The 23,245-nt window shown below is 37.3% G+C and overlaps 1 protein-coding gene across 1 annotated transcript in view; it reads right to left on the bottom strand.

Moving 5' to 3' along the window:
* Nucleotides 1-23,245, bottom strand: part of ed (hemicentin protein echinoid) — a 104,418-nt gene that overhangs the window by 36,561 nt on the left and 44,612 nt on the right. The window contains exons 3-5 of the mRNA XM_017182900.3: nucleotides 20,325-20,523; nucleotides 13,721-13,981; nucleotides 13,451-13,647 (exon numbers count right to left, since the gene is read on the bottom strand). Of these exons, the coding sequence (XP_017038389.1) occupies nucleotides 13,451-13,647; nucleotides 13,721-13,981; nucleotides 20,325-20,523 (657 nt within the window). The remainder of the gene's footprint in view (nucleotides 1-13,450; nucleotides 13,648-13,720; nucleotides 13,982-20,324; nucleotides 20,524-23,245) is intronic.

Genomic DNA, 23,245 nt, shown 5'->3' with positions numbered 1-23,245 from the left:
CTGTCTGCTTGTCTTTCTGAGTCCTGTTGCCAGGACAATACTGAGTCTGGGAGTTTTTTGTGTGCGGGTGTTTCCCTAGGAACTAGTTGTCCTAAGTTTATAAGTAGGGCTTGGACCCTTGGGTTAAAATAAAGAAGAGATTATGGCTTAATTGGAGCACGTGGGTAAGATTACAGGGGGGGGAGGGAGGTGTCCTACGAGATTAGCATCTCTAGGGTGGATTTTTGGGGTGTAGGAATATTGGGAAATTTATAAATAACAAGGTTTTGTTATTGTTATTAAATTATAAATTAAATAATTACGTAATGAGGTGTTTTCCAGTTGAAGAAATTTATGAATTTATGATCATTAAGGTTATATAGTTATTAAATAATTATAAATTAATTTATAAATATTGTATAAAAATGTTGTAGTATTTTTAGTATAATAAATCTATTTATATTTTATAAATATTATATCCACTAAACCCTTAAGTTTTCTTCTTTTCTACCCCCTAAAATTTTATTTCTTCTCCCCAAAGAAAAATCTATGTTTTGTTGGCTTTTTTTTACCCATATTTTTCCAATGGTTTTTCTGGTTTTCTGTTGGGTCATGATTGCACTCGGCAGCAGCTGCTGCTGCTTCTATTTTTGTTATTGTTGCTGCTGCTGCTCCTGCTGCAATTGTTGCTCTTATTTCTGTTGCCGTTGTGCCATTTGTGTAGCATAACTCGAGGCGTTTCATCATTGGTGTGTGCAATGTGTGTTTGGTGTGTGTGTGTGAGACAGAACCTAACCCTCTGGGGACAAAATGGTAGCTACAAAAACACACTGAATACTGCTTCCTCCTGTTGCTTTTGCTATTTTGCCAACGTGCAGCTGATGTTGCAGCCGTTGCAGTTACTGTTTTTTGTTATGAGAGGCCGGCGGGGCAAAACCAAAGTCGCCAACATTTTAGCCAAAAGCGTCAGCTGCCATTGCCGCCACCGCCACAGTTGCGCATAGTTCTTGCCCCTGACTATTTGTTGTTGCTGCAAGTCAAGTAGAAGCTGCACTAAATGTAAACAATGCTAAGGGAATGGCCCTGCGAAGACCCAAGTTCCTAACCCCTTCCTTTATTTTTTTCCCCAACAACAGCAGCAGACGAAATGTAAATAAAAAATTTTAAATGAACTACCAAAGGCAGCCACGTGTTTATGCAGTGAAAGAATAATAATTGAAAGAGTTTATGAATGGGAAATAATAATGCTTTTTTAAACAAAAACTAAAGAGAGTAAAGGAGTAAAAGAGTAAAAGAGTAAAGGAAAAATATTCCTATTCCAAAATATTCCTATTTTAAAATATACCTGTTCCAAAATATTTCTAATCCTAAATTTTCCTATTCCTAAATCTACCTATTCCACGATATTCTTAAATTCTTGTCTCTAAAATCCACAACCCTTTTTTCCTGCTGTGCATTTAACTCGATTTTTTTTGCGAACTATTTCTTTCCGTTGAGTTCACTTGCACAGTTCAGTTTCAGTTTCTGTTTCAGTTGAGTTGAACTCCGGCAGGCACGCAGGGCAGGCAGTTCCAGTTGCGTTCTCCATAGCTGGCAACAGGAGCATCTGCATCTCTGCACTTTGGCTGCAGGAAATGTATCTACATATGTAAACGTGCAATATTCAAGATTGTTGTTCATATTGCAGCCAGTTCAGTGCTGTTGTTTTTTTTGTGGCGGTGTGGTTGTTTGCCATTTTAGCTTTTGTAAGTTGTTCCATTTGTTCAGCACTTTGCGTACGTTTCTTTCTCCTATTTTTTTCTATTTTTGTATATATATTTATTCCATTTTGCCTTCTTTTTTTGGCTTTTCCTGCTTTGCCTCCCCCCTGTGCCTTGGTCTTCGATAGTTTTGCAGTTCGTTCTGGCACATTTGCTGGCTTTATTTGCCTGCAAATTTTTCATACTTTGCGTTTACTGGTTTTCCCCACTTTCAGATATATGTACGAAACACACACGGAACCGCAGAACAGAGCCAGGAACCTCCAAGAACTCTGGCTGTCAATTGTTATGCACTCTACTAACTTTGGCGGGGTATTATCCTTGGAGTTACTACTACCCCCCCGATAATGATGATTTATGGCACCTCTCTAACTCAGGGGATCTTGAGGGGAAGTTTGTGTAGGAGAGTCAGATTTATGGCAGAGTTTTTCTAAGGTCAAGCAATCGAAGGGTAGGAAAAGTAAGCAGGAATTCCTTTATATTTGTTGGGTTTATAAATTTGTCAGGAATTAGTTTATATTTGTTGAGTTTATAATATTATTTGATAAGGTTTTTGGAATTGTAGGGGGTTTGGAAATATTTTAACTGAGTTTATTATTTGTGTTTTAATTTCTCTTGAAGAAAATTCATCAGAAACCATTTTCCTTGTGATAACTTTTAACAATTAACCCTTTTTTTAATAAAAAATATTTTTTAAAAATTATTTTAAATCATTTCAGCTCTTTTCCAACTAATTTAAATCTTTAAAATATTCCTAGAGTATCCCATAATCACCATAAATTTTTACCCAAGCAAAAAAATCTCTTGCAACTCTTTGGCCCCCAAGCAACATGTGTGCCCTAAAAACTTTACTACTCCCAATGTTATGCCACATTCTGTAGCTTCTTGCTCCCGAACTGGAAAAAATTCCATGTTTGCAACTCTTTTACAGGCATAATAAATTTATATGTGGAACATTGATATGCCTGTAAATATTTTGCCGTTTTTCCTTTACTCGCCAGCTGGAAAAACTGAACAAACAACAACAACAATGTGAGACTTAAGAGTGGAAAATAATTTTAAAATTTGATTGCAGCTGTCAGGGAAATGTGCAGATTTTTTTCTGGTTTTTAGAACCAAATTAGTTTTGTTGAAATGTAGAAAAATGTGGCATTTTTGGGTGAAATTAAATTCAACTTTTAATTAGCCAACACAAAATGTTCGAGGCAATGTACAAAAATGTAATTAAAACGCAATTCATGAACTCATTTCGCATAAAAACCAAAGCAATTCATATTTCTGGAAAAATTTACAGTTTAATTTACACGGAAACCAAATGAAACAAAGAGGAACCAAGTCCTGGGGGCCAATTTTTAGACAAAATGCGCAATCGATTCAAATCAAGTTTTCTGGTGGAGATGGTTTTCCTGGTTTTGTAAAAAAAAAAGGGGTTAAAAAAAAATAAACAACTAAATCTGACTACAATTGTTTGCTTGAGTTTTCCCTGCATAGTTTTCAATTGAAAACGGAAATATCTCTGATTCAGTTTTTTGTTAGCTAGTAGTAGCATTTTGTTTGTTTATTTTGTTTTTTTTTTTTCTGTAAACTTTTTCCTAGTGGCAGCAATCCCTTAGCTGTATTTGGTGGCCATGGCTTAGAAGCTTAAAGGGGGGTTGGTTGTTGTTGTTATTTTTCCAAAACCTATTGATAGGTCCTGACAGTGAAAATATTTCTATAGCAAATCCTTTGCACAAATGCGCTTTGGGTTTTAACAGTGTGAGCAGTGTCATAAGGATTGATTTCGTCACCTTCGTTTTTTAATAAATAAAATAATAATTATACTATTTTTTCATCATTATTTCCTATAATTTCCTCGTCATAAAAAATACCCTAACGAAACGCTTAATCTCAAATGAGAGATGTGCTCTTATCAATTCAAACTAGAATCGGATGCTTCTTAGGAAGCCAACGCGTGTTTTCGGTAATCCATTGATGAGAGACTTTCAACCTTAACCCTTGAACCGCTGATTTACGTCACGCTGCTTGATGAGTGCTCTTAGCTACAAGCTTTACTTTTTCAGTTTTTGGGAAATGCGTGAACAGAGTGTGTCGTCATCTTTAGAAAAAGCTCTCTTATCAATCCCAGCCTAAGCTTGATGCTTCTTTGAAAGTCTTTGAACAATTTGGAAATCAGTTCACAAAACACTTTCAACTTGTGCGGTCCTAAAATCTCCCAGCAAAAAGGATGAACAATTTTGGAACTCTCTTCCTTTGGGCCCTGGCAGCCTGTATCCTGTTTAATGGATCCTTCGCAACTAAAGTCCAGGCGCAGGAGCGGCAGAATACGATTAAGGAGGAGAATGAAGGAGTTAAGACGGCAGCCCCTCAACAAGCATTTCCGGCGGCTTCAGCCCCGATTACGATACCACCGGGTTTCCAGCTAATCGGTAACAGATACCTTCGAGTTGTATATGAAAATTTGGAATGGGATTCTGCTGAGAAAAAGTGTCGTGAGATGGGAGGTTACCTGGCCTCGTTTCGAAATGAAGAAGAAATTAACGCAATTAAACCAAAACTTGATTATTTTGTCTTTTGGATAGGCATTAATGATCAAGACAATGAGGGCCACTACTTATCTGTGGCCTCACAGAAGCCAGCACCATTTTTAAAATGGTATGATGAAGAGGGACAACCAAGCGACAAAAACCATACGCAGAACTGCGTCTATTTGCTTAAAGGCAAAATGGGGGACTACTATTGTAATGAAGAATTGTATTTTATTTGCCAGGCGGAAAAGGATATTTAGTAAAATTAAAGACTTAAATCTTGGCTAAATAAAAATTAAATAAATCAACAAAATGTAGTTTTCCCTGCCTGCTTTCTAGGTTTCTCTTCTTTTCCAGGTTCATCATTCAACCACATCACTCGGCACAAAGTTACTCTCAAATGGAGTAAGGGAAAAAATTGGCAAAAATGGCAAATTTTGTGAGCGAGTGGTGGGGGTGGGGGGCTCTAAATTTGCAAGCTGATCATCATCGGCTGGGCTCGTTCTGGGTCCCAACTGCTCAATTCATTAGTCAGTCAGTGGAAAAATATTTGGACGGCAGGCAGATGCAGTCGAAAAGCAGAAAGCTGACGAAATTCCATGAATTCTGTGCATTCCGTTTCCCTTATATTTTGCACTCTGGATTTTTGGTTGTGCGTTCGTTGTGCGTCTGGCAAAAGTCAAAATTTGGCACGAAAATTTTGTAAATAAAATTTTTGGTGCGGCTTGTGCAAATTTGCACACATTGCGCAAATTGCATTGCATTCTCTCTGGGAGCAGGGAAGGCTGAGGAGATGGTAAGTGAAAAGGGAGGCATTGAGACACTGAAGAAAATAATGTAGAAATTTTTAAAATATTTTTTTTTTTCTGGAGAACTTTGGAAATTTATTTTTAAAATATAAACTGAAGTTTTGCAACTAAAAAAAGTTTACAAAATCACACATGAAAGTGTTGTAACTCGGAATGCGGCTTAAAATTCCCAAGTACGAATTTAGGGAAAGAGTTAACAAGCAAAATATTAAAAGAACATATACTTCATAAATAAAATAAATATTATAATATATATTCGTTATTTAACACTTTAAAGAAGCACTTAAACAGTTCCTCCTCTTTCTTCTTTGTTTATATTTGTCATAATATTGAATTTTAATTTACTTTTTAAATATTTCTCCTACAAAACACACTTTGACAAAGAGCAAAAATAAATAAAAAGTTCGCTCAATTAAATACCCAAACAATTTTCCCCATGTGTACCTGCCTCTGTGTATGGCAAAAGTCAAACAAATGTGCAAAATTAGCATTTTGACATTTCAATTTTGAATATTATTGACATGTTTACGGGTGTAGAGTGCCTGCTAGTCAAGTGTGTGTGTGTGTATATTTTGGGTTCTGTGTGTGTGTTTGTGTTTTCTCTAGTTTGCCCTGCTACATAGTTTCATTGAATCGCAACATTTACTTTAATTAGCAGCTCATATGTATGCATATAATGATCATTGGGTCTGCTATAGAGTTCGTTTTACAGTCCATTGAAACAATGCCGAGTCATTGTCCGCCCCCTTGAACCCCCCCTGAACAGTAAAGAGCAGCCTCTCTTAACCCTTGGAAAACAACAAGCGACAAGCAACGCGTGCTGTTTGCACTGTTGACATCATTCCTCATCATCGGCAACAATAGGTTCTGATGAGCATGATGATGATGACGATGATGATGATGATATGGGGGGCAGGAGATATATATCGCCATCATCATCGTGACTAACAATGCAAAGTTTGTTTTGGTCGTTTGGCATATCATCGAACGAAACAGAAAAGAGAGCTCAACAGAAGCCCGCAGCAAAACAGTTCGATGGAATATGCGTTTGCTGGGAAATTGAAATGTTTTTTCTCTTTTCCGAGGGCTTTATGCTTTTCCCCTATTTGTTCAGTTATTGTCCCCGTGCTATATATGACGGTACAGGTTTTTTCTTTGCGTTTATTTATTGTCTTTTAATACCTGCTACAGGTAAACACGCTAATAGGTTTTATTTATCAGTAAAAGGTTATGGTATGTATCTGAAAAAACCTTTAAACAATTTCTAAGAAAATGTATAACTGCTTATACATTTATTATTTTGTTTTTATTTATTATAATCTCTCTACTCTACTGCCTTTTTGTGTCTTGGAAACTTTACAAATTCCCAGAAATTTGTCTCAAAATGGCATTCCTTTGCTTCTTGGAAAAAATATATATGCTAATCCCGAGGAATGTTGTCTTTGCCTTTACATAAATCTCTACTTTCAATCGCCTCAAATGTTAAACAAAGGAAACATTTCATGCTTTTCTGCACGAAGAAACCGCACGCATGCAACCTTAGACAACTTCTTAACCCCAAACCCAAGCCCAAAAATTCAACCAGAAACTGAAACCGAAACCAAAACCGAAACCTTAACCCTCAAGGCCCCAAAACAAAAAAAAACTTGGAAAAGGAAAACCGATTTCACAGCCAGGAAAAACCCAAAGTGACCTCAACACGCAAAATCGAGAGAAATGGAAATGATGCGTCAAAATGTGAGGCGGCATTTTGGGTTTCCCTCTCGGACATTTTCCTCTTAAAGTTTTTTTTTTTTTTGTTTTTTTTTCTGGGAAGAGCATTGCACGATTATTTGTGAGGGGGAAAAAAAAGGATTCTGGGGCGGGGGCATGTCTGACATAATGTGGCCAAATGTGTAGCCAAACAATAAATGAAAATTGTGTGCAATTGTCGTGCCTTTCATGGGCAGCCTTTTGTCTCTCTCGAAGTCCCTCGAAGTATCCACAATTTCCTCAACTTGGGGAATGTCACTCAGCTTTTGTTTTTTCCCCCCCCCCCCCCCCCCCCATTGGCCCCACTGATTGCTCCTTTTTCTTTGTATTTTTTTTTTTGGTCTGTATGCTGTTATTGTTGAGCCAGTTCCAGTGGCATTTTGAGTTGCCTGCGTGTCTCGCAATGCGCTCGTTATCCTTTTTATTTGAAGTTTGCTTAATGCCAAGTAAATAGTACCCAACATCCACATGTCCTCCGGTTCCTGTTCTCCCGTCACCCCGTGTCCCTCCTCCTGCCTCCTGTGGCATTGTCTCATCTTTCGTCCTGGCCGCAAATGGCAGATGTTATCCTGTGGCGCTTTTTCCAGAGTTTTCCCTGCTTTTCATGGCTTGTTGCAGACCGACCGACCGACCCTCGACTCCCATTTATCGACGCTAAGTTGGCTGTTACCTATGACCCCATGGACCTCCGGCCCCCAGACCTCAGACTTATCTGGCGCATTATCATCATCATCTTCAATTTAATGCGTCGACGATGCCACTCGACAATCTCTTTTTGTCTTTGCGGCACTTCCTGCCAAAGGACATGTTTGCGTTTATTTTCACTGTGTGTGTGTATTTATTTCTGCTATGGTTTTTTTTTCTCCTTTTTGGTTTGGCTTGCTGGTCCTCTACTCTATGTGTAATGCCACTTTATATGCCGCAGTTGATGCCTTTAGAGGCTTTTGTGTTTACGCCATGTTAAGCCTCGGATCCTTGAATGCCACAGCCGCAACATCCTCTGCCGGCTGCTCCACGTCCATTTTCTATTTATACACGCAAATAAAAAGCTAATATCTAATGATTTGCTAATATTTTTGTAATTTTCAGTGTAACTTTGTAAAGGGAACTAGGCTGCAAATGTGGTTTCTGGTCTTAATAATATTTTTAAATATTTTCTCAAGAGATTTCTTAAAGAAATACTTTAATTTTAAATGTATAATCCAATAAACTAAGTTCTAGTTTGCTCTAATTATTTTAAATATTAATTTCTTAATTTAAAATATTAAAAAAAAAACTTTATTCATAATTTTCTTTCTCTGTCCCAATGGCAGCAGCTTCTTTTCCGGCGTTGCATGTGTATTGGCATTTGCTTGGTTGATTTTCATGTTGTCCCGCCTATTTGCCTGTGACAATCTACCAATCTACTACCTCCCCTCTTTACCCTCGTAGCACCCAAACACCACAACCCATCCACCCACTCGGAGTGTTAAGGCCCAAACACAGAGCAAGGTCGTTTTCCCGTTTTTCCATATGCCGCATTTACATTTAACATTTCCATTTCCATTTGAGGACGTGCTTCGGTTCGCTCCGGTTCGGTTCGCTCTTTGCCACTCCCCCAACCCCGCCGCCTCAGGCTTTTCCTTTTGGCTTTTTTATGCATGATCTCATCGCTGACTGGCAGGTCATGTGACAGGCCTACTACACCACTACACCCCGCTGGAGCTCTGAATTTCCCCACTTTTCTCACTCCTTAAATTGCAAGTATCTTCCCCGCTTTTCCACATCGCCTTTTTTGTTCCCTGTTGTCTGCCTCTTCTCGGGGGGCCCAGACAAAAGTTAATTGCCCGACATTAAACTATGGAAAATGATGGACCCCGGGGAGTAATGGGAAAAAATACAGAAAAGAAACTGGAGAAGTGGAGTTCCTGATGCCTGCCAGCGAGCCTCTCTCTTAATTATGATTTTTAAAAAAAGGAATCTTCATTAAGCCGCCTCAACTTACTTTAAACGCTTTACGCAGGCAATTGGGAAGCTACGTAAAAATGTAATTACATTGCTTGTATATCGAATTACGATTAATTAAGGTGATGGTAATAAGGAAAACGTGGATAATTTAACAGAAAATGAGAGGTTTAAGGAAATAAGATGATTTTTAATAGGGAAAATATCAAGGGAACATGACTACTGTCATTTATTTTGATACTTTTATATTTTAATAAGGATATTGAATTAAATATTTATTAAATATTATAAATCCTCCATGAAAACTCAGTTAAATCAGTAATAAAAAACCTCTTTCTCTATTTAAATTAATTTTAAATAATTTTTTATATAAGTTTAAAATACACTTAAATCTATTCTGTAAAATATGCACTTCTAATACTCATTTCTCATTATAATTTTCTCCATTTCTTCCTCAAAATTGCTCCCTATTTTGATATATATATATTTCCTTTTTTTCATTCGCTAAGCCGCCAACAAACTTAAGCGGTTTTCATTCTGGGGGACAAAGATTTGACAGCAAAAAAACCCAGAGCGAGATTTGCCCCTCTGCCTTGTCAGCTTAGAATCAAAAAACAAAAGCCGTAGTCCTATCCCAACTCCCAAACCCACTCCCCTCTCATGTTCCTGTTGGGAGAGAGTTCCCTTTTTGCAGAGTTATCCCCGGGAAAGCAGCTGTCTGTTGCTTGCCTACTTTTCCGCAGGTGAAAAACTCAAACTCGCTTGCCTTTCCGTTTCGCTTTCCTTTCACCTTTCCCCTGCACAATTTCCTCTACGATTGGCTTCATCAGCAGCAGCAGGACGGGAAAAAGGGAATGGGAATGGAAACGACCCTTCGGGCCAAAGGCAATACATTAGAGCCTTGGCCAGATTAAACTTGACTTTTCGTTTCTCCTCTCCTCCTCTAACCACGGGAAAAAGGATGAAAATTTGAAATTATTGCCATCGTTGATTTTTGGTGGCAATTTTGTCATTTTGCGGTTATTAGCGCGACAATTTCCACTGCTTTTTCCCTGCGATTTATTGCCGGCCATTTGGCAATGAGTTATTACGGGAGATTAGGCCAAAAGAACGTGGCTCATTTTCTGATTAATTTGTAGGTGTCAATGAGGTTGGTCCCAGAGACAGAGACCAGAGACCAGAGAAAAGTGAATTTTTATTGCCCAACGTAAATCAAAGTGAACGAAAAAGGATAACGAGAGGGTTTTCCTCTCTGTGTTGATTTCAATTAAATTGTTTTTGATTTAATTTCAGAGCTCAAACTTGTTGGCTAAACAAACAAAGACCAGATAGGGTCTGTTCTGCAGGCATTGAATACACAAGCAGAAAAGGGGAGTAATATATTTAACGATTATATTTTAATGAAATTTTAAAAACACATTTTCTATAAAATAAAATACAAAATAGACCTCAATTTCTTTTTCCTTAAAATTCCTATATTATTTCCTATATTATTTTTTCTCAGTTTAGCTTGAACTTTTCCAACTACTATTCCTGAGAGTCCTTTTCTCTACAGCTTCCTCCCATGTGGATTTCTGGCCCGCAGCAACCGCAGCAAAATGCCTGAAGGCTGGCAAAAGGAAGTGGACCCTGGGACCCAGAGACACGGGACACAGGACACAGACAGGACATCATTTCCCTGTTTGATCTACTCCGGGGTCGCCCTGGCTGCTTGCTTAAAAACGCATTACCCAAAGCAAGGCAAAGTGGCACAGGGGGAAAAGCGGCAAAGGAAACCCAACCCAAAGAGACCGGAAAACGCCGGTTGCCAAGGGGAACTGGACTAGAGAAACGTGTGACCGCAAGTGGAAAATCCTTGGCCACAATCAGACTTTATATATATAGATATCCTTTTCGTTTACAGTACCGATTTGTTTGTCTTTGTCTAGTTCTAATTTTTCCTACCTTATTTTTCCTGCAATTACTGCTTTTTCCTGGAAAACCCTATAAATCTTAGCTGTATGCAATTAATAAACATTTACAATTGCAAAACCCTTGAAATTTACTTTGCGGTTTTATTGGTTTTTATATTTTTTTATGTACTATTTTTTCCTAATTAAACCTTTTTGTTTACGCCCACTGACTAAACATATTAGATAAACATCATGAATTTGATCTATGCAAATGCGGTGGGCGTGGCCCTGAGGCCAACTAATTAAACCGCAAGCAACGACCTATATTCCACACACACAACACATCTACATATATTCCAACATTCCTGCTTATATGGTAAATAGTATAAGCTATATTTTTCTAGTTTTTTTTATATATTTTTCAGAAATACACCTCTTGATTGGTTCCAATCTATATCAAGTGGGCGTGGCTGTTTTGAAGAGGCGGTTAATTAGCATTGGGTCAATAAATATATATATATACACATATGTTTATGCTCTGCTTGTGTGTTGTTTTTGAGTCAGTTTACTGGGCATTACTCATACGCCATGTGTGACCGTACGAAGTGACTACGTTGGCGGTTGGTTATGGCTTTAATGCAGCCGGCAAGAGCTTGTTGTTGTTTACAATACACAATTAATTGCTTATGGCGGATTGCGATTAATATAACGAAGTTGTTTGCTTTGATCTTTATAGTATGAGGGGGCTTAATGAGCGGTGGGTTTAGGGAAAATACCTTGGGGTATATAGTTTATTCATTTAAATTAACTTTCAGTTTACTAGGTAGGCTTTCTTAAAAGATTTGTAATATTTTCAGTCTGTTTATTGATTGTTTTAATAAATTATATATTATTATTTATTTTTATTTTTGAAAATTCCTGCTCTTTCTAGATTTTCTATGTATTTATTATCTATGAAAATTCCTGCTCTTTCTTAATTTCTTTTTGATTTTTTTAATATTGTTAGTCTCTTTATTGACTTTTTTTAATCATTATTTATTGATATTTATTACTTACAAAAATTTCTGCTGAACAGCGCCTGAACAGCGCAATTAGCCTAGTCTTCTGCCCACTACTACTAATATCTGCTCTAATACTCATACTAACCAGCATTCTATGGTCATTACATAGCCGCCTATGCTCTTATGTGTGTGTGTGTGTTGGCTTTTGAATTAATTACACAGTTGATAGCCATGGCTAAAGGTACGAACTATGGCTATAAAACCAAAAGTACAGAGAGAGAATAATATTTGTCAAATAAAAAAATATATTTAAAATAAAAAGAAGCTAACAAATAAATTATTTAACATCATTTTAATATATATAAGCCACTTTTTAAATAAATTAATTAATATTAAATATTTAAAATATATACTTTTAATAAAAAAATTCAAGTTTGAATGCTAATTTTCATAGAATTATTCATAAACTTGCCACCAAAACCAAATTTAAATATTTCTTTCCTATTTTCCTTAGAAAAAAACCTTTTATTTTTCTCAGTGCCTTAGGTGTTGGGTATAGTTAGGCCCAGGATCACTCGATTGCTTTACCATGGCGGGCCGGGGCAATATTTCACTTTATTTGCCTTTTGATTAGCCCTAATAGCCAGCGTTAACAGCTAGAAGGTCACACACAAGTGCACACACACACGCACACCAATACCACTTGTTGCAACAACAAGAAGAACAAAAACAACACCCAGGAACGAGGACGACGAGTGGCACATAAATTTCTATTCTAATTACTTGCGTTCATTCAGCAGCAGGTCAGCATTTGTAATTTATGTGCCTGGCTTTGTTGGCTTTTTAAAAAAGATATATGCGATTATGCGGATTGCTGGTCGTCGGTAGTCGCTCGTCGGTTGTGTGTGGTTCCAGTTGCTGGTTGTTGGTGTGTGTTGCTGCGGTGTTGCATCTAAATAGTTTTAAGCGAAATGTGTCATGTGCAAGAGCGAAAAACAGGGGTTAAATGCCGGGTGTTTCGTTTGCTTTGGTGTTCATTGTCTCCTTCCTTCATTATGCTAATGTTCAGATATTCATATGGTGTTGCATTGTAGTAACCCCTCTAATGGTAATTGTAATTGCCGCCGAGCATGCAAATTAAGCGATCCCAAACTCAACAGAGTTGGAGAGATGAAGGAAGGTCACTCCGTCTGGAGTTGCTCTATTAAAAATTATATATACTTCAGAGAGACTCGCCCCAATGTTTCTAATTAGCAATGGTCAATGGTTGTTGTTGTAATTTATGGGAATTATTTTTCAGGCCAAGTGTCAGCATGTGGATATGTGTATTTGTGTGTGGAAATTATTAATGATGCTCAAGTGGCTGATGTGAGTAATAGCGAATATTATCAAGGGAAGGGCAAAGGGCAAGGGAGAAGAGATGCCCTTCTTATAGAGAGTTTTGGTTCAAAGAAGCTTTCAAGTAATGATTAATGTATTGTAGAGTATTACTCATGGAATTTTATATTTTAAAAGGGTTTTAAATTAATAATCTCTCATAAAACCACCTATTTATATGAATTAAATTCAGAAAACTGTGGTTTTTCTAGTATTATTTGTTTAAGGGTTTTAAAAATTATATTTTTATTCAGTGTTTACTGTAACTTAAGATTCTTTTTGTATTTTTAAACTATACTCAACATTTTAATACATTTCTTATAATATTTATATCCTTTCTACTTGCTCTGATTATGCCACAATTATTAATAATTTTATAATATAAATAATATCGAAAAATCAAATACTCACAGTTAACATTCAAAGTGGCTATGGCCTCCAAACGTTTGCCCTCATTCATGGCTCGATTTCTAACCACACACCTGTATTTAGCACCATCGTCTTCCCTTCTTGGGGTAATGGATAATGTGGCATTGGTGGGTTGATCCTTGGTGCCGCCCCTTAAAACAGTGGCTGGCAGGGGGGAATTAGAGCCCTCGCGATACCAACTAAAAAATTAAGATAAATATTATAAAATATATTTAAAAATATATATAGAAAATTCAAGAAAATTAAACTCACGTTATGGTGGGATCGGGAGAACCGCCAATGCTGCTGCATGTAAGCTCCATGGGCTTATCCTCGGTGGCCACGGCTATATTGCCAGGCGAGATCACGGGTGGATGGGGTGGTGTTAGCACCGTGAGATTATGAAACTCCTGATGGACATCGGCCCCTGTGCCCTTGGCCTTGATGCGGCACTCAAAGCGGCCATTATCCCGATTATAGGATACATTTTTGATTTGCAGATCGTAAATGCCACGCTGCGGTTGGAAGTCGAGTCTGGAAATTAAAGAAAATTAATTAAATTAATAAATATATTTAAAATTAAATAAAATCCCTTAAGTCTAATTTAAATTAAATTTCTTTTGGTATTTTTTTCCCGGAAAAAAAGTTCAAAAGGTCTTAACCTGGTAGTGAAAATTCAATTCAATCAATTTCCCAGCTTGCCTGCCACAAAATCAATTTATTTTTATTTGAAAACTTCCTAGGGGTTCTTCCACCTCCCACCTCCCTCTCTCTCTTTGCTCTCGAGTAACCATCACTAATTGTGCTAATATTGGATTTTCCCCACTCTTGTCCTTGATTTGCTTCCTGCTTTCGTGCCCGCAGGTGGCCAAACTTTAAACGCTGCCAATATAAATAAATACAAAATACAAAATGGTAATATTTGACAAGAACCTCCACTGGGAAGGACGATGACGATGGCGGCACAACATAAATAAAATCAACGTTTCGAATAAATGTTTGCATATTTTTCCTAGACAATTTTCCTATCAAATAGGAGAAGGAACCCGGGCGACTTCTCAGGCAACCCAAGTGAAAGGTAAACATTGAAAAAAGTAAAGTAATTTTCAGACACGTTGTGTGTATTTACCTTATTGTTATTGTTATGTTGCTGCTGCCTGGACTATTAGGCTTTGAGGGGCTCTTATTGCGTAATTGCTTGGCAGTTTCCCCCCAAAAATAAATTAATGGCAAAAATCTTTTAATTGGAAAATCAAAGACAACTTTAAAAATACAAAAATATTTTGTTTTTGGAAAAGAAAACTCATGTATTTGATTTGTTGCTTAAACAAATAAGCTTTTCAACGAGCTCACATTTGTTTCTAGTATTTATTTTAGAGCAGGAAAAGCAGGATATTTATTTTCTCATAATACCAATGTGACAATTTTGATTTAATGTCCATGGGGAATGTTGAGAAAACTTTTTGAATTTATGGCAATTGATTTTGTTAAATGGAAATTCTGTCAGAAAACTTTCAATTTAATTAAATGGGAATGGATTTTTTTTTTAATATTTATCCTTTGATTGGATTCTCTTAAATTTTTAATCTTTCACACCAATCACTTGGTCTTTAGTTCAATTATCAATATCCTAACAAATTCACTTGCCTTTCATCTATCAAGAAAATGAAAAATAAAATAAAAACCAACGAGGGAAAGTTTGTCAATTTTCTGCTTTTGGCTTCTGTCAGACATTCATTTCCCCATACCCCACCATCCTCCTTCATTTTTTTCTCTGTCAATGTCTTAATATTTCAAGGCCACTTCAGTGTCTCCTCTCTTTTTACGATTTTTCACAATTTTTCAATAGGATGATGATGCTGCTGAGATGCCTGGCTGATGATTATTTGGTCGTCGTTGTCCTGGACAACTACTGAAAATTGATGCCGCCCGAATGCGCTTCGCTGGATTCTTGGCTTTCCCCCCGGCTTTTCCTCAACTTTTCTGCTGCTGGTCAGTCAGCAGTTTATTAGATTGGCAAACAAGATGCTCCTTTACCATTTTCCATTTCCCATTTTCCGTAGGCGGCCAGTTCATTTGTCAAGCTGCAAGTGGACGACAACAACGACGACGATGACGACGACTGTTGACTGACGCCGAAAATTGGTTCTCATCTGGAGAGATTCTCAGTAAGCCGAGTAGACTGAGTTTTCCTGCTCCGATTTTCCGAGACGTGAATTTTTTTGTAGTCCAGAGTCTAGACAATTTTTACGGTTTAGGATTTAGCGACTGATTACCTCAGCGAGAAGTTCGTTTTATTTACTTTTTCACTGGTTTTACTCACTTGCTAATTGCCAAGAACCGCAGTAGCCCACAAAAAACAAGGGGGGAAAAGTGGCGAAAATACGCATCTGTGCGGGAAAATTTAATTTGCCAAGCAGCAAACCGCAGCAGGACTAGGGAGAAACAAAAAATCCTGCAGACTCTTGCTCTTGAAAATCTCTAAATAGAAGGCAAGCCAAAAAATTCAAGGGGAGAAAATGGGAAACGGGCTGGCAGAGGGAATTAAGGAGTAAATTAAATGTACTTGAAAAAAAATTAATGGTAATTAGAAACAGTAAAATTTAAATTAAGAAGCTGTTAATTCTGTGAGAGTTGTTAAAAAACCGAAAAAGGTTTAAAAATGGGAATACAAAATTTTAAATTGGAAAAGTAAACAATTTTACACTGAATTTGATTTCTAAAAATTTGCAAATATTTTTTAGATTAATTTTTAAGGGTTTAAAAATTCTAAAAAATTGTACACTCTTCTATATTTACTTTCTAACGATATTTAAAGCTGTTTTTTATTTAAAATTTGTATTGTTTTACTTAATTCCATCTCTTTTTCCATTTATATATTTTTAAAATTACAGTTTTTCTCCATTTTCTCTCTCTGTAGTCAACAAATTGACTAAATTCTCCACAGACTTGTTCGCTGCTCATCGCCTCCCAAAAAAAAACCGCATGTCCTTGTCTAGTTGGAAATTTTTTGTTGTTGTATTATTACGAGAATTTTTCTATTTGCAGCTGCGGCTGCCTGTCCCTTCTGCCCTTCTCTCCATCCTCTATCTCCTCGGATTTTTGGGGCCGAGTCTCTGGCGACTTGCTCATTTGCAGCTGGGATAGAGAGAATTCTCAGGACACGTGCCCGCCCGGTAAAAGTAACAGCTACAAAAAAAAAAACTGGCTAAAAAAGTGCAAATTATAAAAACTGCTGGCAAAGCGCAGTCATCGTCATCGTTGTCGCCGCTCTGGGGAATCACCTCCTACCATTGAGAAGTATCTTTTGCGGCCAAGGGAAACAGAGCTTTAAGCGAGTGGGAAATCCTGCAAGAGAAATCTGGAAGGGAGGGGGAAAAGGGCGCGTCCGTGAGAGCCACCAAAAAGGACTCCAGGGGAATACGGACTAAAAAAATGTAGCCCCCGGCTGCCTGCTGCCTTGTTCTTGTTGCAATTTTCAAGTTTATCCCCGGTTAGTTCTCCCCCCGAAAATCCTGCTCCCCTCTTTCCCCACCGAAATTGCAATTTGTGATTTGCTGCCGCAGTGTTGTCCTCGATTCGCTTTTTTTTTTTAGAAAATATTTTTTGGTCGAAGCTCTCCCTCAGGGCGAGTGCAAAAAGTTTTCGTTTTTATTATTATTATTATGCCAGGACAGAGGGCAACCTTAAACGGCCGCCAATTATTCGGATAAGCGGCAGGAAAATAAGAAAATGCCACACATTTCCTTGAAGTAAAAGTTTTAAATAATTGAATTTAAAAAGGAAATGTAAAGGAAATAATTTAAAACTATATTTGAGTGGGAAGGAATATTGTTTAGTTAGCTAAATGAGGCCACAGAATTCTTTAAAGTTTTAAAATCAATTTAATTGCTTTAAGATACTTAAAATAATGCCAAAAGTTTTCTAAATATTTTTTAAATATTTTCTTTAAGATATTTAATTTTGTAGAATACTTTCCAAATATTTTCACAGATTTTTTAATTGTTTTAAAACCCAAATAAATATTAAAAACCTATAGCTAAGCCTATAAAAACCTTTAAACTTGTAATATATTCATTTAACTAATGTTTCTCTTTTAATAAATCATTTCAAAAATCAAGAAAATTCATATTCTTTGCAACAATTACCCTAACTCAACCCAATAATTGATTCATGAAATCAAAAACATATTCAAGGCATCATGTTTATGGCCAGCAATTTATTCAGATTTTAGATATTCAACTGATTTTTCAACAGATTTTCTTCTCCTAAGTATGCAATCGAATTTTTCGCCCCTCCGAAATAAATACAACAAAAAAATCCCTTCGAAAATTCCGCACTCGAGGAGAATCGTCGACTCCGGACGGACAACAATTGCGTCGTAGTCATCGTTGTCGTTGTCTTCCTCGGCGGCTTCTAAATGCCTCGCTCATTGTTTCTCAATCTCTGTAAGAGAGGAGCATTCCCCTCATGTCTCGTTAAATTAAATGTTCAGCGAAATATTAGCAGTGAGCTTTTCCCTACCTTCCCTCGACCCCGAGAGCGCGACATTTTGGCCCAAAAGAAAAAGAATCGTGTAATTTCTTTTTTTTTTGGAACAAGAATTTTTGGTGTATTTTTTTCGGATTTTTCTTTTTTTTTGTTTCTTGTGTGTTTGGCATTGCCAGCAAATTTGCAGTAATTTCACTTTTGCTGCCACACAGATACAGTACAAGACTTTGGGTTGGGATTTTCTTAGGGAAACTGGGTTTTTGGGGTACTATCTCAGCCTTCATTATGTGGCCAGTTTTTCTCAGGCCCCTCCTCTTGAGCCGTGCTTTGCTGTTCCTCGTGGCCGTTATTTGTCCTTGTTGCCTTGTTGTTGTTTTCGAGCTTGGGCTCCTTCTTGTTAGCTTTCGGCACAAATTGCAGTAAAAATATATTTTACAATTTGCCTGGGCCCGCAGCGCGATTTTCTGTGTTTTCCACCGCACCTCATCGCCTCCTTATGCCCAGCTTTTCTATTTGTTGATTTGCTTTTATTATGCCCACACGTACGTATGTACTTAGGAGGTGCAGAGAGGAAAATGGGGCACTCAGTGGGTTTTAAATATATAATTTGAGAAGAAAAATCAAGAGCCTAATTTTACTTTCACGAAAAAAGAACATTTTGATCGATAAATCTAAAGGATTCTGGGTTTTTCTACTTTTTCCTGTCTAAAATAAAATATTTCAACTAAATCTAGCCTCCCAATAATAAATATATGATTTTTTCCATGTGCATCCATAAAATGTTTATGGAAAATACAACAGAAAAGCTGGCTTGTGGCCATTTTATTTGGCCAAAGCTGCGAGCGGAATGAAAGGGAACCGAACGGAAACGCAACGAAACGGAATGGAACGGACACCGTGGTGCTGGTTGCATTTTCATCTGGCTCTGAGGGGAGGGAAATCGAAATGGAAATGGGGAAAAGGAGAGAAAAGGAAAGCCCGACCAAGAAGAGGTCCGTGCGGCACAGTTGGCACTTAAAATTTATGCTTTTCCACACATAAAGCAAAAGAAAGGAAAAAGAGAAACCCGTGCAGCAGCAATGGCCGAACATTAAAAAGCAGGCGGCCAACAGGAAACGGAAGTCGCACACAGGCACCGCGCAAATAAAAATACAATTGAAAATGTTGGGGAGCGCGCAAGGAGGGAGGACAAGATGGTCGCGACGGGTAATGAAAATGAAACATAAACACAAACACCAATAGCGGAAGCCCACGTGTGTGTGTGTGTGTGTGTGTGTGTGTGCTATACGGCATGTGGTGTGGCAGCTCATAATTGTCTCAACATGCAACACGCGGCGTTGACATTAAGGATTACGCTGGCACACTGGCGAATAGCGATGGAAAAGCCTGAGAAGCCTTGGGAAACTCGTGAATTTCCACCAGCGATTAATCGTTTAGGAAGAAACAGAGGGAATATTTAATAAATGAATATTTAAAGTGAAGAAATTATGAAAAGAAATGGAAAACTAATTGATTTGAAGCCCAAAACTAAGTATTACATTTTTATAAGCTTTAAATATAAGTAAAAAATACTTACTAAACCTTTTTGGAAATTATTTTGAGTTTTAAGAAATTTATAAAATATTTTGAAAATAAAAACCTTAAACCTTAAAAACCTCAAAGCTTTCAAAACCATAAGCCTGCTGTCCAAAACTATGTAAATTTATTTAAGGATACATTTTTCATAGAGGAAAGTATCTTAAATACATTTTTGCATCATAAATAAATAAACTGTTGCCATGTTAACTCTCTTCCACTGATTACAGAAAAAAGAAATCTCACATTTTATTATTGTAAATGCAAAATACTTTGTTAAAAGTCCACTTTTCATATTCATAATCCCCCATACTTTTGCAGCCGTGTCACGTTGGCATACCCTTTAAGCCCCTTTGGAAATCCCAGGGCTGTGACCAAGTTCGGACTCAACGACGCCCCGGCATTTGTTTAAATTGCCAAGAACTTGATTTTAATTAAGTTGCCAGCCCAGTCAGTCACATGCATAAATCGCATTATCCAGGTCGGGGGAGGTAGGAGGGCAGGAGGAGTGTGAAACATTTAATTAACTTAACAAATGGCTGCCAACTGCCGGTGCCAGGATAAACTGTACTTGGTCAGGCAAGGATAACCGTTAATGCCATAGAGGAGGCTGCGGGAATCCCCCCATTTCACTTTACGACTCCACACACACACACACACACGAACATAAAGGACATCCGCTTTATGGACAGCATTTAACATCCCTCAAAGCTGCCATTCCCGCAATTATCATTGCCAGGTTTCGGCATTGGGACGGGGACGGGGATGGGGATTGGGACTGGGTATTGGTTTGTTCAAGTCCATTACTCACCTATAGCCGGAACTCAACTGCACTTCACCAATGGCCACATTGTCAAACTGGGCCGGATTCGCTGTCCAGCGGGTCCAGAAAAAGGAGAAATCATTTGCCTCATACTTGTCGTTGAAACGACACTTGAGGGTTAAGTCTGCATTCTCACGAGTATCGATGGATTCGTCGGCCAGGATCAAGGAACTTAAAGCTGTGAGAGCTGGAAAAATAAAAAAGGAAATATATTTTAATTAAAAAGAAATAAAGCCAAAGATTTCGACTTAATAAATATTAAAATGTATACATTTTTAGCGATGTAAGCATTTTTAAGATTTTTATTTAAATTTAATTTTGTGCTAAAAATAGTTTAAAAATTTAAACAAATCTCCTCTTCAAATCTCTCCTTCAAAACCTCTCCTTTACATAATTTTCTACATAAAAATATATCAAAAAGTATAAACTCATATTCTCTCTCTCTCCCTCCACACAAAGTCTTGACAATTTCTGATTGTGGCCCCAAAATAATTGTTCCCGCCGCCCCCATAAATAATTTAAATTCTTGACCGCCACAATGGAAACAACTTTATCACATTTTCCATAAGGCTTAAACCAAAAGAATCATAACTTTTTACTCCGCCACCACCCCAATTCTTTCTTCGAACTCCAATGGAAAAAAAGAGGCGACGACAACATAAGAACCTTTTCAGTGTTCATGAAATTTTCATCAGCTGTTGTTTGGCTCTTTGTTTTCAGAGAGAAATCGGTTTAAAATAAAAGAGAGAGAAAAACAAAGGACAACAAATTTTTGTTTAATTCTTAATAAAGCATTATGTGAGTGTTGAGAGGGGTCGGTCTCCGCCTCGTAACTTGTCGAGGAGGAAAAAAATGAAAACAATTTCCAGTAACTTTTTCATATGCTTAGACGAGGACAAAGTTTGAGATACATGGCCTACCTTTAAGCGCACCTTGAACACACGCGTAACCCAGGGATTCGCTTCGTTTCAGTTTGCTTTTTGCAATTTTTTGTTTGGTTTCTTTTTTTGTTTTTTGTTCCAAAGGACTCCTCTTGGCGCATTACTCTTACTTTGGTGCGTAAATTTCAAGTGGAATTTATAGCCGCTTTATATTTGGCATCAAATATGCATGAGGCGGCGTTTAAGCCACTCCAGAATAAAAAGCGACCAAGAAAAAGAAGTGTTCAACGAGCAATAATAAATTGCGTATTTGGCCCAGCAGACACTCTCTCTGCTAAGTCTGTGCTAAATTTAAAGATTGTTTCACTCCGTCTGCATTTGCATTAGGGCCAAATAATCGTTAAAATCGCAAAGTTATGCGACAGCCCCATGAAAATCGCATTAAAATTAATTTGGCACTCGTCTGAGGCTCTTAAATATCCGTATCTAATCCCGGGTCTATGGCCATCACACGTCAAGGTGGAAGAGAACTCTGGAAGAAGCATCAGTTCTCATTTTCGCCTTTCATAGTATCTGCTTTCTGGGCCGGGGAATTTATGTCAAAAGTTTCGTTTCTTGTTATTTTTCCAAGTCCTATTCCTGGGCGCTGTGCCCATTTTATTCATTTATTCTTCTTCTGGGCCGTCTCTGTCTCTGCCATTAAAGTTACTTTTTGGCCTGGTTGTCAACGCATTTCTTTGCTCATTTCACTTGACTGCTTAACGGAAGGCTAAGAGAGAGGGGGGTGGAGAGAGAGAGAGAGTTAGCGCTGTCCATTTTTGCAGGATGCGTTTCTAATTAAAAACTTTGGATACCCAGAAAGGCAGACAGAGAGAGAGAGATCGAGGAGGACACAGAAGTTCAGCTCGCTGCACTTAGGCAAATTGCCAGATGTTGTCCTGTTACACTGAATTATCCTTCGTGAAAGACTTTGTGTCAACAAATGTAGAAAAAACAATTCAAAAGTAATAAATTCAAGACGTTTTGAATCTTTTTATTACATTAAACCTTTGAATAAAGATTCTAGTAAATAAATATACATTTTAAATATATTTTTTAAACGAATATTCATCTTAAAACCTTTTAAATATCAATAAAGCAAATATTTATCCCTTTTAAACTTAATTAAAATACTCCTCGAAGCTGATTAATCGAGACATTTCACAAGGAGCGAAATGTCAACGCCTCTTTATTCTCGATTTCAACCTCCTTTTATTGTCGGACATTAAGAATTCACGAAATGTTAAGTGCAATTAATGGGACGAAACGCAAAAACGGTGAAAAGGCAAATGGCCCAAACCAACGGCAGCCGACTTGCAACTAAGTAAATTATCGTTAAAGAAGGAGCAAAAAAGAAAAGCCGAGGCTGAGGGAAAAAATTTTCCTTATAATTGCTGGAAATTAAAAATAATATGCAAGCCAAGACAGGAAGCACAGGCTGAGACGCTGAGCGAGAAAAAAAATTCAATTTCCGCTAAAGGCAGGGTCAAGAGTTTACATCTTTGTGAACCCAACTAAAAGCTAATGGAGCCCAAAGGATAAGTTAGCTCTCGGAAGGCAACCAGTCAAGTTTTTATTTATGTATTTAATGAAAATTTGCACATTAACTTGGTGATTTTTTAACGAAGCAACTTGGGTCAAAGTAAAGGAGCTAAGAAAAAGGTTTAAATAAATATTTAAAAAATTATAGAGTCACCTCCAAGGGATTTCCTATTTTCTAGGATTTATTTTACTAATTTCTGGTTAAGTTTTTTGTATCAAAATCATTTTTCAACACTCAAACTTCTTGAATAATCTATTTAATTGGCTTTGTTTTAATTTTCTTTTGAATTTTCCTTCTTTATATAAATATTTTCCTGAAATTCAAAGCAAACAATTCGATTTCGCTTGAATAGCAACACAACTTGGAAGGTATTCTAGAACATTTGGTCAACGGCCTCTGCCATTGTCTTTACCCTGACCAAGAATTCTCAGACAACAGAGATATAC

This window comes from Drosophila kikkawai, chromosome 2L (genome assembly GCF_030179895.1).
Source record: "Drosophila kikkawai strain 14028-0561.14 chromosome 2L, DkikHiC1v2, whole genome shotgun sequence".
Taxonomy (NCBI): Eukaryota; Metazoa; Arthropoda; class Insecta; order Diptera; family Drosophilidae; genus Drosophila; species Drosophila kikkawai.
This window is presented reverse-complemented; position numbering and strand designations above follow the sequence as displayed.